The sequence below is a fragment of the Anopheles merus genome, chromosome 3R, assembly GCF_017562075.2.
Source record: "Anopheles merus strain MAF chromosome 3R, AmerM5.1, whole genome shotgun sequence".
Lineage (NCBI taxonomy): Eukaryota > Metazoa > Arthropoda > Insecta > Diptera > Culicidae > Anopheles > Anopheles merus.
Window position 1 is genome coordinate 4,913,809 of NC_054084.1, and position 16,427 is coordinate 4,930,235.

Here is a 16,427-nt window from a genome sequence, read left to right on the forward strand (position 1 = left end):
GAGCGCGCGGCGTCAGGAAACTTCGACCCGAGTGGCGCGAGCGGAACGCCGGCGCAGACAAGCCGGCGGGAAGAAACGCAGCCAAGGCCTGAACGCACGAAAACAGAAACACGAAATAGGAAGCGGGGGACACATACACCGATACAGAAACAAAAACAAAAACAACAGCAAGAAGGAGCATGACGGTTGAGAAAAGGCCGAGCAGCAGCGGGACCCCCTTTGGCTCGGGAGGGTTTGGTTTGGCGAACAGGGAAGCGAACGAAATATGTTTCGTTCGGTATATAAGCTTGCTCCAGAGCTGCAGATAGTCACAGTTTGGCTTCTGCCTGTATTCAGTGAGCAGCAAACCGAGTTTCACCCCGAAAAGGGTAAGTATTCCCGGTGGCTTGGACCGAGGAGAGCCCGGCGAAGGATCAAGTGAGGCAGGCAGGGGTAGGCGATCAAGATCGCAAAAGAGTAGATGACAGCTTAATTGGCAACACTGGTTACCGTTTAGTAATTTGTAAAAGCTAGTGAAAAGGGGGAAGATATTCTAGGTGAGGCCGTGTAACAGTATCCGGGAAAACAATAAGTGTGAGAGTGTGTGCAGTAATTAATGCTTGAACGGTTTGCGCAATAGTGAGTTGCTTGCTATAAAGGCGGGTTCGTCGCTTTTAGTGCGCCGTTGAAGTCTTTCGTTATTAAAGCCAATTGTTGGCAATTGCGGCAGGTAGAAGCGATCGAATAATTGTTCGAAAGGTGTAAATCACTAGATGATAAGAAGATAAAGCTATTCTTTGTTTTAGAAAGGAAGAAAGCAACTTTTAAAGTAATTGTTTTGTTTAGTTCAGCAAGATAATAATTCCCTTCAAGATCTAGATAGCTCGATCATGCCCTTTAACTATGCGCAATTCCTCCAAACTTTACAATCCCATTCGATAATGTGCTAGGTACACATGTTTACAAACACCATTTGCACGATTCACAGGCCGCTATTTACCCGCCTGCGATCGTCCCGTCGAACCGTTTGCTCGGTGCAAAGTTTGTTTTTTGCGGCGTTGTCGTTGATTTCTTAGAAATGGGGAAGGTAGAACGTAGATATTCAAAGACACCTCTTTGAGCGGACACACGCACACCCTTCCGAGGACGGTGTAATCAGTGATAACTAGCCAGACTGACTCATCACTTATCGTATGGTGGAGTACCGCTCGCTGCGTACACTTCCCTCCACGACCATGGCCCGGCACACGGAACCGATCCTAAAGATCCGCCACGTGGAGCAGCCAGTTTTTGCTGTTTGTGTGTTTGAGTGCGTTTGATTGCCACACAACACAATGCAAGGGTAGTGTGTGACATTAGTAGGTTAGCGGGTTGCCGGAGCGCACAGTGCATTTGTGTTATTGCCCGTGCCATAGGTCAGAGCTGCAAATGGCGGGGAATGGCAGGCACGCGGTGTAGATAGTATATAATTTTGGTCTCAAATGCAGTGATAAAAACACTCAGCTCGGTTTGAGCGAATCGTTCGAAAGAGTTGTTGTGTAGCTGTGAAGTAGTGAACATGGTTTGAGCGTTTTCGCTCACTCGCTAATGTGATCGTGTTTATCCAACCAGTGTACTAAGAACACTCCTTTTTTCATTTGTATTCTCACACAAAAACAGTCAACTAAAACCCCCTCATCCGTGCAAAGATGAAATTCTTCGTCGTTGTCGCCCTGGCCCTGGTTGCCGCCGTCGCCGCCCAGGATAAGTACACCACCAAGTACGATGGTGTCGATCTGGACGAGATCCTGAAGTCGGACCGTCTGTTCAACAACTACTACAAGTGTCTGATGGATACTGGCCGCTGCACCCCGGACGGTAACGAGCTGAAGCGCATCCTGCCGGACGCCCTCAAGACCGACTGTGCCAAGTGTAGCGAGAAGCAGAAGAGTGGCACCGAGAAGGTGATCAACTACCTGATCGACAACCGCAAGGACCAGTGGGAGAACCTGCAGAAGAAGTACGACCCGGAGAACATCTACGTCAACAAGTACCGCGAGGATGCCAAGAAGAAGGGCATCAACCTGTAAGGAGTGTACGCTATGTTTTTGTTAGTGTCACAAAAAAAACGATCTGGACCGCTTGCGCAACGAAATGGGACGTGCGAGATAATGTTTAGGGACTGAATTGACCGTACCGGGCAGGTAAACTGCATATCAGAACCAAGTGCCTCTTTACTTACATTCGCAAAACACACACAAACACAAACCTACATAACCTACAGCTCAGAACAGCAGTGTTAGTTAGGCCGACGTGTCCAGCCTGCGAAGAGAGAGTGCCGGCGCATTCCTCGAACGGAGCAAACGATCGAGCTCGGCCTCCCTTCTAATGGTGACCGACAGTTCGGTGATGTGATATGCGAAGGAAGAGCAGCAAAGCAAGTAGTCGTCGAATCCTATGGGTTCATGAAGCGTTAATAATTTGTTTTAAATGAAAACTCAACCCGCACGATCGTCTGGGCAAGAACAGCAGTGGACAGCGATCAACGGACGGTGTGTTGTGAAGCGGCGTCTTCTGAGCGAACTTTCAACACTTATAAACTTCATCAGTACACCAATAAACAGAGACAACAAACAGTTTTAACTATAAACAAAAACAAATTGGGCTTATTCTTTATATCTTACAGTAGTATCTCATATCCGAAATGATCTTTAATATGTTTGTGGTACATAAATCTCTGCAAGAAACATCGGAAGCATTGATAAATAGAGCTCTCTTAGCAGTAGGTGACCTACTTTAAAAATCGGCTCATGGTTCAGCAGCATCATCACAACCCCATGCATCGCACCATTTCGGGATCTGTTGCATAATAACATAATTTGTGCAGAGTTTCGTCACCATTCATCCTTTTGCTGCGTGATGCAGCGCATTTCGAAACCAAGCACCCAAGCTGTAATAATAACAACCATTGTTGTATTGGGTGCAGCACAGTTGAAGAAGAGATGGCAACAGGGCGGTGCAATCGATGCAGCAGCACCCCAAGTGGGCGAAGAGCTTTCATTTTCTTCCGAAAAAGGAAAGCGGTTTAAGTGTGATGCGTGTGCGGTGCAGTTGGGGCAGGTGATGGTCGTACAAATTTCGATCATCTTTCCTTTGGCTAAGGTCAGAAGGTTGGATTTTGAGTAGGACGTGGTTGAGTAATGTGTGTGTGTGTGCCCACCCTTTCGATTTCCTTTTTTTACGAAGGACAAAAAAGGGTCAATTCAATTGAGCAGCTTGGTCGGGGCAATTATCGATGGGATGTTGTTTTTGTTGTTGTTGAGAGGGAGGGACAGCTTGAGAGTGCTTAAGAATAACGTGGGTTGGAGAATCGAAGGTGTATTGCGTAAAAAGAGTGATGCAATCAGTGCATGCACAATATACTGACAGAGCACTAAGTGCACTAAAAATACACAGGATGAATCATCGAAACCCTCCTTCTAACCCGTTAAACCATGTGTCAGATTCGTTTAGTATGTCCTACTACGGTTTTAATGGCACTTTTTTATTCTTGCATCTCCTGAGCCATGTGCCAAACCACCGTGTCAACTGGAATGGAAATAAAAACGTGTCACAATTAAGCGACTCTCAATGCGTTTGTTTTTATCCAACCGTACCGTTACGAAAAATCATGCGTCTATCATAAAAGCCAGTTCCGTGCGGACATTTTGCACGCTGTCCTTCGCTGGTTTCAACACACGCCGCTTGTCCACTAGTGGGCATAGATTTGCAGACGGCTTTAGTAGCTCACCCACGGATGAATCATCATCCGTTGCTGCAGCTGCACTCTTAATGCACGAAAAGCGCTTTTTAATGCCGGCGGTACACGAGGTCGACGCATTTCGGACCGCTGAAGTTCGCTGGGCATGAAAAACGCTCCACAACAACGCTCCATTGTACAACGGTGATCGGTCGCGGAGGTCGAACAGAACGGCGGCAAATTATGACTTTTAGCGTCGAAAACGCATCGCCGACCTTTTTCTTCACTCACGTGCATGGGGCACAGGCACGAGAGTGCCATCTAATGATGGACTGTCAGGGGGGGGGGGGAGGAATGCCGCCATTAGCGAGAAATTGGAGTCGATCGAACTGTCCGGCTGAGCTTGTCGTCGCTTTGGCACACGGTGAAGCTGGCGCGGTAGAAAATTGCATACTGTAGGAAACTACTTTGTATGTGTCTAGCCACGATTGCACACGCAAATGTGTGGAAATGAAGATTACTACCTAGACAGGCTATGTATTTGTGTGAATTGATGACGCTATGAAGCGAATGTGATTTTTATTACACACAATTGCAGTACATGGTGGCGTTTGTGCTTCAATTTTCACTCCGCATCCGACTGTCCTTCACGGTGGTCATGATCTTGAGAGTTATGCTCGGTTGCGTGGGCTTCGGTCTCAGTGTCTGCGTCGCCGTCGCCGCTCGACGATAAGTCGCTGTCTTCCTGCTTCACGTGCTCGGCCAGCGCGTCCGACTGCATGTACTTCCGCCGGTACTCGCCGGTCGGATCGTACAGCTGCTCGAGGATCGCGAAATCGTCCGGCCGGTTGGCGACGATGAACTTGATCACCTTGTCCGAGCCGATCCGTTGCTTTTCGGAGCATTTCACGCAATCGCTCATCAGCGCATCGGGAAGGTTGTCTGTTAGGAGGAGTTGGAAGATGATAAAAGTTGAAGCTGGTCGGTTTATGGTCGAGCACGAGGCAAGCCTTTCACGCCCATACCAACCTACCTTTCAGCTCTCGGCCGTCGGGCGTACAAGGACCAACGTTTTTCAGACAGTTCATGTAGTTATCCATCAAACGTTTGCTGCTGAAAATTTCCTCCAGATCGATGTTATCGTACTTGGTGACGTAGGTTTCGTTCGCTGGTTCACCGAGCACGATCGCCACGAACAGCAACAGTAGTAGAAAGCGCTCCATGACTAAAAAACCACACAGTTTTATCACTACACACGATCACTTTGGCGTTCTTTCAGTTGAGAGTTTTGTGGACGAACAACCACAGTATCTGCTTATCGATGGCAGTTTTATATGCCAGTCGAATGGCAATTTAGTCAAATTAGCCACTGATAAGTCTGGATACATAAACGAATAATCGATGGTACAGACCGTGCGTGCTGCAATTCTATCAATTTCTGTAATAGGCAATAACATTATTATCACCTTGCATTCAACCTAGCATTGAAAGTAATCGTTTTGTTTTCATATTGTAGATGTAGCACGATATCAGCATACATTGATAAGTCAGTTGTAGAACAAAACTATAGAAACATTTTTTTGTTACTTACTGTAGGATTCAAGTTGAAGAACAATCCCACAGAACAGTTTCTGATAAAGTTAATCACGTTTGAATAAACACTGGAAGCTATGTAGGGAAATCCATATTGTTGTGAAATGTTAAATTAAGTGTTTAAAATTCGCGATTTACTGAAGAAGATTTCAAACACTTGTTTGTAGAGCGAGATATTAAATTGCATAGGTTACAGGCGCAAAGGAATGTATAGCAATCGAAGCATATAGTTCAGGCGTTTAATACTCCTGTCGCGGCTTGCATACAATATTGGAACGATTATTGCGTACGATGTGTTAGAAAAGTATCATCAGTGTGTTACTTTTCTAAAGAAGATCTAATAATAGTAATCAAATGCTTTTCAGGCCATTTGAATGTGGTTGAGTTTGTGATTTTGAGGAAGAATCATCCTTCTATCCTTCATTGAAGGGAACAAACCAAAAAATAACTTAGATACCGATACAAGCAGCTGATAACCGTCAATGAACCCACGTACAAATAGTGACCCAATAAACCAACCACCCACCATTCTCACATTTCAAGCCGCGTCATTCTAAACCGTCGTTTATTTATTTTGATTTACGAATTTCTTTCACCGCGACGACGCACGTTGTCCGAACCAGTTAGCAGTTCGGCTGGCTGAAGATTGATATTAGCAGCTCACATGCCTGTCCGATGCGGTCTGACACGCCCTGCTAAGATGCCGGGAGAGCGATGCAGTAGCGCACGTTGTTTGCCATTGAGAGCATTAAGTAGCGCTAATGTTTGAAATTAAGTGACTCAGTACATGCGCGCCTGGAGACATGGAGACGTTATGGTAATAGGAAGCGAACACAAGCGTCACGATAGCATAATTGATTGAGCATGGTTAGGATGTTACGGTAGCTCGTGCGCTTTCAAACGAGAACGTGACCAACATAATTGAAAGAACATTAGAAAACATAGTAGAAATAAGGAAATAAGCAAAACAAACAATTTTGTCAGCAAATCATAACAAAACGCATCATACTGTCAATCCCAGCTTTATCTTCTCGAATCTCGAAAGTTCCCCTAGACACGACGCAAATCGAATGGAGATTTCAATTTAAATGATAAAGCAGCAATTTAGCGGCGGCAGCGCCAGACCAAGGGTCTGGGCTAAATCCAATCAGCTGACCGTCTCGTGGTAGAAGCAGCGTGTTCCATCCCTAAACTCCACAGTGATCTTGCTCCGCTTAGCATTGTCCTAAGTTTACCGAGTGAGTAAAGCGAGGGACTGGCGTGCGATTTTGACTGCCGTTCAATGTTCCAACGGCAACCGTAAGTCGAGTGGCAAGCGCGGACAAGCGGTATGACGAAGCGTAAGAAAAGGCACTCATAATTCTAGTGACGAGCAACGATCGTCCATCCCCCTTGTGCTTCGCCTGTGACGTGCGTAATCGAGCTCGATCGAGGGGACGCTTTGCGCAAAGGAGGCGCAGAACAGGGAAGCTCAATTGTGCAAAAGACTCGCGGCCGCACTCAGTACGCGTTCGATTATCGCACCGAGTGAAGCGTCGCACAACGTTCACAACTTGCGCGTCGTTTGGTTTTGGGCGATTCCAGTCGTCGGTGACACAAAACGTGCTCTGTTTGTAACTGTCTGTTGATATTAGAGTATCCTGAACACAGTACAACAATGGCCACGATTGGAAGCCGAATCGTGCTAGTGCTGTTTTGTTTCGTGCTGGGGAATTTCGTACTGTTTCACGATCGTGAGCGAATCGTTCTCGCGCAGTACATCGAAGATGAAACGTCATTACGCGGGCTCGACTTTCTTGGTGATTCGCCCAAAGGTGTGTCTAGGATGAGTGTGTGTTGGGAAAAAAGTAATAGCTATAGATGTTATTGTATCTTTCTCGTAGGACTTTTTGGACGGTGGCACTCCGAGAAGCAATATTTGAGACGCTTGCATCTCGATCGTACGGGCGAATGATGGATGACCTTGAAATGCAACCGTCTCTCTAGTGCTTCTATCAATCGAAAGCAGGTTTATCGAATACTCAGGACAATTGAAATTCGATCCCAATGGATGCCACAAAACATGTATGAGACTGAGCTGATGATTTCAGAACCAAGGCGGTAAGTATCATTGAACAATGTTTGCTTTGAATTTCTCCCGATGCCTCCGCGTGTATTTCTTTTTGGCAAAAGGAAGCGTGTTAACGGCGGTGATATCAGCCCTACTGTGTGTTCACGGTTGATTAAAGTAATTGTTATTCCATATTTGACCGCTGTCTGGCCAGTTCCGACCAGTCGTGTGCGGCCTGGTGTTATAATCCGTGTCATTGACTTGGCGATGGTTTGGAACGGTTTGTTGACCGTTGCAATCGATGTCACACGCTGTTGGCAAGTTTTACCGTTTAATTGGAAAGGTCAATGTTTGTTTGGTGTTGTATTTTGGTGGCTGCGAAGCAAACAGAAAATTGGGAATGCTGAATATTCCACCAGTTTTACACTCGGATTCTTTAAGAATTTAGAAACAAAACCTAACACTATATCATTTAACAATGTTTGCCTACCGCTTCAAAGTCTGGGTATTGACCTTTTAGAGGTCACAAAGAGACGTTCAGATTAAAAAAAAGAGCTACTTCAGTTTTGGAACTTCATACTAGAGGATAGCCACAAAAGCTCAACACTCATCATTGGTACAAGAAGTACTCATTCGTTCAGTAAAAAAAAAACTTCACACACTTTTTTCTCCACCGTTTATCGACGAGCAGCAATTACGCGCATCCATTGTTCTGGTGTCTCGTGCTGTTCGTACAAAGTTGGGATGTGCTGTGAGGCGCAAAAAGAACCTCGTCTTATTGAGCATACTTCACGCAAAGGGTTGAAACGTTCATTTCGGTATAATTTTGTGCCCATCAATAATGGACACTCATGCTCTGACGTCAGTATGTGCTTCGAGTTCAGCTCGAATTATTCGTGTGGGTTTAAAATGATAGATAGGGAGTTGTCGATTGTTAGGGGTGTTTCTTTAGTTTTGTTACCAGAGCGGAAATATTTATGATGGACCATATTTTTAATCTATTTACAGGGATGAATTACCTTAGGATAATAAAGCCATCCAGGAGTGTTGCAAGTTATCAACGAAAGAAATTAAATATAATTAGGTTTAGGTTGTACTGTCGAAGTTTGTGTGTTATATGATGAAGATATGAATATTGTTTAAAACTCATAATTGAAGTTGAATAAAAATATTATTTGTAAAAATCTATACGATGTTTATTTGTCTAATAAATGCTAATGCTGAATGTTAATTGCATTCGAAAAAACACTATTTTTTTGTACAGACAATGTCAAATTGATCTAATTTTAAATCTGGCTTTAAAAACCAGCAACATGAAAGCTATTTTTAGAATAACATCAATTTCGCCTGAACGTTATGCTATCGCGTTAACATATAGCACATTGCGCCTGCAGGGTATGCAACGTAAGAGGGAAGCGTTTCCCGCTAAGCGCTATGAAACGTTCGTTCCATAAAAAACGACACGACCAGCTTTATTCAAATTTGATGGTGATTTTTTGTGCATTTCTAAATACGATTAAAATTCACAAAAGTCCTCCGTTATTTTCTTTTGATAATAGGCCGCATCTGTTTTTTATTCATGGGTCGATAACTCAACAGGAAATTATGCTGGGTGTGAATCACGGTGAACAGTTAGGTGTTTGTTGACGGAAGCGAATGTGCGATAACAGTTATGCAATACCATAAACTAAGATTTTTTTTTAACTCTCGAATGACTAGCAACTGTATGCAGATGATACAAGCCAAATCAAAGATAGTGTGCAATAACAAATATCAAATAAAGCTGGTCAAAATAGTGTGAAGGTCTAATGTTTGAAAATTTGATTTAAAATGGAACAAAATATGTACGCGTATGTTGATTCATGCTCGATGAAAATAAGTACACATCTTCTAGCAGGCAGATCTATTATTTTCCATTCATAATCTTCATCTCTTTTCATACAAAATACGTGTAGCGAAGAAGGTTACCCGCATCATTAAGCCTATAGAGCGTCATGTTTCTCGTCGGAATGAAAATGCTCTGATGCTGATGATAATTATTATGGCCAATGGTTAAGCAGCTTCGAAAAGTTTGTCTGACGACAGTTTGCCGATTTCTCAAAAACGGCGCTCACACCGCTACCAGGCACTTCCGTGCAGCAGCAGCTTCCTCATTTCCGGTCCACATTGCGGCACGAAAGAGAGGCGGTACATTTCGGCTGCTGTAATTTAAAATTTGTAGCCTCAAAGTCAATCTAATTTTCGGTTTCAACCGGCCCGCCGCTCGGTGTTGGGACGTTCAATTACATCCTACAAAGGCTTGATTTGGCAACCTCAAGCCTACTGGCCGCTCCATTGGCGAATGGTAATAATTGTCACTGTTTTGTGCACGGAGCTTCGAGCTCATTATAGCATTCGTCAGCATGTTTTCGCTGCACTTTACAGCTGTACATGAGGAGCGCAGGTTTGTGCATCTACGATCTGCGTAGCAAAATGTGCAAATGGGTTAAGGTCGCCTGAGTATTGGGAGATGCGAAATTACAGTATCATGCGCAAATATCTACGTGAAACACGAGCACGAAACACGGTGGTGACGTGAGTTGTGTCCTTCTAAGATAGTATTTTGTAGTAATTAACTGTGAAATAGGACACACGAATGTGTTTGATGTCCTTAAGGTGGAAATGCTTCCCATTGCTTCCGGGTAGTTGAGCTACAGATTCAATATGAAGCATTTGATTCATGAGATTGGATATACTTTCGCAGAATAATGTAGTATTATACACTACTTCTTCCCAGTAAATGTTCTTGTTTGAATTATGTCAAGTCATAAAAGCTGTAAATTTCAAATTTGTAGGATTTGTCAGTAAAGAAAGGTGACATATTGTTATTACTTTGGAGCTTAAGGAAAGCTATAATCTCCTTTTCAGTATGCTAATATCCCTCACCAAACCGCAACGCTGCTGTAGACCATCGTTGCACTTTCTGTTCTGTGAACCGTGGCGTTGAGCTTATTTTTCTCCCATTAACTATAAAACCGGTCCCTTTAAATCCCATCAGCCAAAAAACTTTCAGCCACATACGGTGTCAGCTTGTGATTTCTGCGGTCAGCGTCTCCTGCCGGACAATCGCAGGTTATGGGTCGTTACCTACCGTGCTGAAGGCTCCATCGGATCGGAGGGGAAAGGTTTGAGGGTGAGCTTTTCGTAAGCCACAACCATCACAGCCACGCAACGGCCAACTTGCGAAACCCAGACGGAACAGTCAGCCATGGCGCCAAGCCGGCAGAATGAGGAAAACAAAAGTGCTAGCCTCTCAGTTAAAAGTAAGAGGTCATTGTGGGTTGTGGTTGGGTTTTATTTTCTTCGCTTTCAATTTTGGAGATGGAGGAGAAGGAACAAAAAAAGATGTCAAAAGGTAACGCGAAGGGCGTATCGATTGATGGCGATGGGTGTGAGGATATTTCTTTTTTATCGCCTTACGTTCCAGAGAATTCTCTACACAAGACATAAAGGTTCGCTTCTGTTGCTTTGAAAGCGATAAAAAAATACAGCTTGAACTGACATGGCTGCTGGTGGTTGCCCCACCTGTTGCACCGCGAAACACTTCCCAAGGGCAGAATGGAAATGTGCAGAGTGCGGGATGATATTTTCATTAGCAAACAGGATATTTAATAAAGCTGATGAAACGTTAAACGGATCAATCAAATTTCGCAAGGTAAGGGAAGCTGCGGTTAATAATAAACTGATGAGCAGCAGCAGCTGCTGCAAGGGTAAGAAAATGCAATCTAATGGAAATAAAATCCACCGATACCGGATCAATCGATCCGTGGTTGGTTTCTAGTGCTGGATAGCCTTGCTATGATGGCTTGCCATTTCATATTACCTTTTCCTACTTTTCGTATCGAGATCTAGCTGTATGTGATTGGAGTTCGGTAACTGTCTATCAATCGTTCTGCTGACGTCAGTCAGTAAGGCGTCCTCCTTACGAAGCCGGTTTAACTCCCTTCTGTTCTAACCGACCGGAGGTGCCAGACATGTTGGGGGGGGGGGGGGGGGGGGGGCAGGTTTTTTATTTACAAATTACAGGTTATCTAACAGAATATTTAACAATCGGCTATAGAGCGAGGTGCTGGCAGTGAATTCCTGCTTGCATTGTAATGCCATCAGAGGAAAGGATAAGATCGTGACATTTTTGAGTAATTATGACTGGAAGATGTACTAAGCGCTTTGTTACGTCGTGATTCTAGCAAAAGAATAAAAAAAGATAAATGTGTGCCCTTTTTACGGTCAATTAATTCTTCTCCCACAATGACTCCTTAGCATTGTTGTGCACTGAGCGTATATGTATCTCAGTTGTTTACTAAGGAGTACGGAATGTAAGAGAGATCACCCGGAAGGTATGTAGCGATACTTCCGTACCGCGCAAATATCACCAGAACGTGAACGTGATGACTCCACTCAATCATATCCCATTGAACTGCCCATTCCAAGTCACCCATCCATCAAGAGGCCTGTGTACCATTTGTCAATCTTCCGAAACTAGAATACCTTCCGCCCATTCTAGTTCGGCCATTGATTGGTACTTGAGTCTCTAGTGAAGAGTATTTAGCATGCAGAGAACAACAACACTTACGGATACCGCACGACAGATTCTGTGAGTCTTCTGGTCAGCGTTTATTGGATGGTCGTTGGACTTTGATTGTTGGGTTCTTTGGGTTCCGAAAAATTGCTGACACGCCATCGCAAACAAAGCCGCCGCACCGCGGGTTATGGACGGCCATTTCCAGTGTCTTCTTCACGTACCTATGTGTGGTACGGAAACGAGATGCGATCTTTCCAGCTGGCTTCAACAGGGTGTCTCTGTAATAAAAACAAAAAGTGCGTGAGAGGGTGCGGAAGCTGGTCGTTCTTGGCAGATGGGGTTTATCCTACAAACTGTCGTTCTTGGGCTCTCAGGCAAACAGTGCACGCGACGGACGTGGCTTGGTACGCTTGAGTACACTTACCACCGCCGAGTCGTTCAACCCACCCAGCCATAGATTGAACGAGTGTTTGGAGGGAGGTACATAGATTCGTGTATTTGCTGGCCACAAAAACGTGGAAGTTAAGAACTGCAGCTCAGCAGAGAGCTTTGCTTCTTCTTTGCTCGCGCTCTACTATTTAGACAATGAGCGTTGCGGGCTTTCGGGGAAGTATGATTGTCTGTTTTCCTGATTTTCAATTGCTCCCGTGTGTTCGCATAATGCGTACACAAATGGGAGGGTATGGTAACAACTCCCTTAAGTGGACAGTTTGGCATGTGCAAACATTTGTACAGGCTGCTTCGAACGAAGGTATTTATTAGTGAGGTAGCCATTAATGGGGCTGTAACAGTACGTTCGAATGTGTCGGAGTTTTTTTTACCTGTTCTGGAATGCGGCTTGGAATGGGAGGACAAATGCGCTGAAGCACTGAATTCGCAATATTTCATCAAGATAACCAATTTCAGAATCAAAGATTTTAATCCACTTGGTTGGTGGCTTACCACACCTTGGTCGGTACAGTGGTGACAGGATCCTTGTCCCGCCGCCTTGGATGACACTTGAACAAAATATATTCAAAAAAACAGTCGAGTCACACAGCTATAAAAGTTCGTTAAATATTATTTGCACTTCGGAAGCTGTGCGCAGTAGACCATGACCGAGTGGTGCAAGCTGAAGAAATGAATTTCAAGTAATCGCATCCCGGACACGGCCGTGGATGGTGTAAGCTCTACTTTAACAAAAGAAGCCAGCAAGTCATTTCAACCACAATTGCCCGTATCTGCTCTCTTGCATAAGCTGCCAGTCTACAAATCGACTAACGAGGTTGAACAGCACTTCGTTTGCAGCGAGACAGGCCTCCGGATGAGTGAAAGTGTGAGGTACAGATCAGCGGAACCGAACAGAAGAAAGTACACTGGATGACCTTGGTTTGGAGAGGAGGTGAGTTCTTCTTTTTCATTTTTTAGATCGCTACAAGGGACGTGAGCTATTTTTTTGTTTGTTTTTTTCGCGCAAAAAAAAATTAATCTGTATGGTGTCTGTTGGGCGGAGAATGAGAGAGAAACACCCCATACTGAAACTCTGAAAAAAAAACCCTACAGCTGGATAAGGTGTTTAATTTATTGGCTTTTGCTTTTGGCGCAGCAACAGTATGGCGCCTCTTCCGACAGTCATCATAAGTCGATCAATGACGCAAATGGACTACCGATTCGAGAAGAATCTTCCGATTGCGCGTTGGTCTGATTTTTTTTCGGGTGTCTCGAATGCTTCAGAAGCATTTTATGTTTGAATTCGATCAAGTGGCAAAATGTAGATAGCACGCTTTTTTACGCCGGTGTGTGTGTGCTGGATAGCAATGGTAATTTGGTGTGGTTTGTTGCAATTAAAATGATTGAATGCAAAGATGTGCGGCTTGATCGTTTCTACATCCAGAAGAAGGGCGTTTGACCTCACTACACTACATTACGATCAAAGTTCAAAGTCTGAAGTGGAAGAGCTGGAATTGGAAACAATTTTGGAGGGATATGCGGAATGATTTCAACAGCAGATAAATAATAAAATAATAATCTCTGTTTCCCAACCAATGCATGGGGTATTATAAATGATCCTGCATACCGTTTGCTCCAATTACTGGAAGCTGTGGTGACAATCGTTATTACTTTCACCCAGAATTGAATCGTTCAAACATAATACGGCCCATGGCGCACCCATTCGACAACAAATGGTGACCCAATAAACGACCGCATGGATTGGGAGATTGGTTGGGTCACTGGGGCACCCATACCTTCGGCCATGCCATGGTGTTGTTAATGTCGCTGTAAATAATCATCAACGCGTTCTGCCAGTGGCAGCGGAAGCGTACTGGCTACACTTTTGCACTGCAATTTATGCATCCATTTATCTTCCTAGCGAGCGTGCACGGTCGAGTTTTATGACCGTGCAACACATTATGACGTCCGATGGAACGTTTGGTTGTCGCGAGCGAAGCTTACAAGCTCGTCCCGCTGTGTGTGTGTGTGCCCATTAGAGGTGTGGTGCGGTTAGTTGCTGGATGGGATAGACTAAAGTCTGGAGCGGGGAGGGGATTGGCATCGTTCCGTTATCGATTCCGTTGGCATACTGAACCACGGTACGGAAACGTCCCGCGGGATAACGTAGCTTTCTAAAAGTCATGTTTCATTTCTTCCTGATCGTTAGGCGCTTGGTTATGTGTGTGTGTGGCTTGGGGCTCTCGTTTCCGGAAAGGAGTTTTTTTTGCTGATGCAAACGAATGGGAGAGAAGTGGAACATTCAATCGGTATTCGCGGAAGTGGATTGATTGTGGAAATCTTTTTTTCACATCATCGTGCCGAACCATACGTTTAGAAAGCCATGGATAGGACGATAACGATTAGACCGTATTCCATGATGAGAATGATTTAATTGACTTCTGAAGCTTTTTTGACAAAGTAGGAAATGCTTTTAGGGTCGAAGAGATACGCTAGTGGATTGAGTGTGGGACAATCTGTGTTTGTCCTGTGACTCTGTAACCAAAGTGTGGATTAGTTGTACAAGATAAAGGTTAAAAAAATCCACATTTTACGATACTTCACTTTGACTTGCTATGAAATAATGCCAACACTATAGCTTGCTCCTTACAACAAAAAAAAAAAAACAATAATTAAATGATTTAATTGGAAAACGGGAAAATGTATGTTCATTCCCTTTTCTACTTACCCAAGGGAAACAATGACAGATGATACCAAGCATTCAAGTGAAGGACATGCTCCTCTATCAAACTCAAACAACGGTTATGTTGCGGTCGTAGAACTATTAGTTTCCGCATTAGTCACAACCATCCACGCTGCGTTGGTTTTCCTGTACAGCCGAACGACAGCTTCGCTCGAAGCACTGTCGCGTCGAGATGAGAACCAAATGGCAAGCGGCATCGCCGATGGATGATGATGAATATTCAATGGGACTGTTCCATCCTCGCGGATATGTGGCATGTGTTTGTTTACCCTCCTGCTCAAACACACAGATACGTCAATCTAGGATGCAATCAAACGCGGGCTGTCGTTGTTAGTTTAACTTGTCCTTTTTTCCGGCATGCATTCCGCTGCACAGATGACACCGTCGTGTGGGAATTGGAATAGATATACTAATGATTTCTGATACGTTTGTTTCTACTGTTGAAGAGAGGGAGTTGTAATAAAGAGAAAGAATAATGCGACATATGAGTTGATTTGTTTGAAAAAGTTACTCAAAACGAAAAGAATGTAGAAGGAATGATAAAATATGATAACTACAAGACACTTTGGTAGGCAATTTTTCTAGCCTTGAATGAAGTACATGATTATTGTGGTTTATCGCTTCTGTTACTATTATTCTTTTATTTCGCCATTGTGGCCTCTGGCGTTTGGTTTCTGGGTAAAACAACAAAATGTGAATGTTGAAAAATAAGCTTTCCAAAAATACTTCCACAGAATGACAACAAAGTTTACGCGTTACACGTTCGCAAAACTCGCTCTAAACCAGCCGAAACGTTGCGCCGATGTTCTGTTTGACCCCGTTCTCCGCCCGGCGGGTGCTTACTTGTAACTGCATCGGGATCGGGATACTACAGTGAAAGCACACCCCAGTGCACACCAGCAAACGCCCACTCGTTTGTAGGTGTGTCACGATGGCTGGTGGGCACATTCCTTGTCGATGGTTCATGGTTCGAGGGGGAGAGAGGGAGAGAGAGCTCGCTGTTCAAATGCGAGCTCCAGAGTTTTGATGAAAGACCCCGTATGATGGAATGTAATTTGTTATACTTATGATGCTTGGAGTTTGGTTCCATAGAAAGCAATAAAAAAACAACCTTTCACCGTAACGGGAATCAAGTGTTTTAAGCGAAGGAAAAACATTTTCCCATCGACGTTCGACGAATAGCACTTGCAGATGGAGCTTTCGAGCGGTTTCGAGCTTTCGTGGTATAGAATGGTTCACCCGCGTACCAATAAATTGAGACTGTTTTTTTTCGTACCAAAGCCATGCTGTTTTGATTGCGTTATCGGAGAGCGTTTCAGGCGAAATGTGTTGCACGTACGGTGCCATAGTTCGA

At 44.3% G+C, this 16,427-nt stretch overlaps 2 protein-coding genes and 1 long non-coding RNA gene across 4 annotated transcripts; 2 read left to right on the plus strand and 1 right to left on the minus strand.

Annotated features, from left to right (window-relative positions):
* Nucleotides 1-260: 260 nt before the first annotated feature.
* On the plus strand, nt 261-2,078 carry LOC121596713 (ejaculatory bulb-specific protein 3-like). The gene is made up of 2 exons (XM_041921900.1): nt 261-368; nt 1,639-2,078. Exon 2 carries the CDS (start codon nt 1,668-1,670, stop codon nt 2,046-2,048), a length of 381 nt encoding a protein of 126 aa, XP_041777834.1. The 5' UTR covers nt 261-368; nt 1,639-1,667; the 3' UTR covers nt 2,049-2,078.
* Nucleotides 2,079-4,251: 2,173 nt separating this feature from the next.
* On the minus strand, nt 4,252-12,872 carry LOC121596710 (ejaculatory bulb-specific protein 3-like). Of its 2 annotated transcripts, XM_041921895.1 has the most exons (5): nt 12,723-12,872; nt 12,326-12,637; nt 11,953-12,179; nt 4,731-4,922; nt 4,252-4,639 (listed from the first exon to the last, which is right to left on the minus strand). In XM_041921895.1, the coding sequence occupies exons 4-5, from the start codon at nt 4,918-4,920 to the stop codon at nt 4,323-4,325; spliced, it is 507 nt and encodes a 168-aa protein (XP_041777829.1). In that variant the 5' UTR covers nt 4,921-4,922; nt 11,953-12,179; nt 12,326-12,637; nt 12,723-12,872; the 3' UTR covers nt 4,252-4,322. The 2 variants fall into 2 exon arrangements, with proteins under 2 accessions (XP_041777829.1, XP_041777830.1); XM_041921896.1 differs by lacking the exons at nt 11,953-12,179; nt 12,326-12,637; nt 12,723-12,872 and having other exon boundaries at nt 4,731-4,988.
* LOC121596714 lies at nt 6,531-8,528 on the plus strand. Its single transcript, XR_006005304.1, has 3 exons — nt 6,531-7,104; nt 7,174-7,390; nt 8,349-8,528. It is a non-coding gene; the product is annotated as an uncharacterized LOC121596714 (long non-coding RNA).
* Nucleotides 12,873-16,427: the final 3,555 nt, after the last annotated feature.

Coding starts and splice junctions, on each gene's coding strand:
- LOC121596713 (XM_041921900.1), top strand. CDS start 1,668: ATGAAATTCTTCGTCGTTGTCGCCCTGGCCCTGGTTGCCGCCGTCGCC.
- LOC121596710 (XM_041921895.1), bottom strand. CDS start 4,920: ATGGAGCGCTTTCTACTACTGTTGCTGTTCGTGGCGATCGTGCTCGGT. Junction 4,640..4,730: donor CGACGGCCGAGAGCTGAAAG/GTAGGTTGGTAT, acceptor TCCTCCTAACAG/ACAACCTTCCCGATGCGCTG.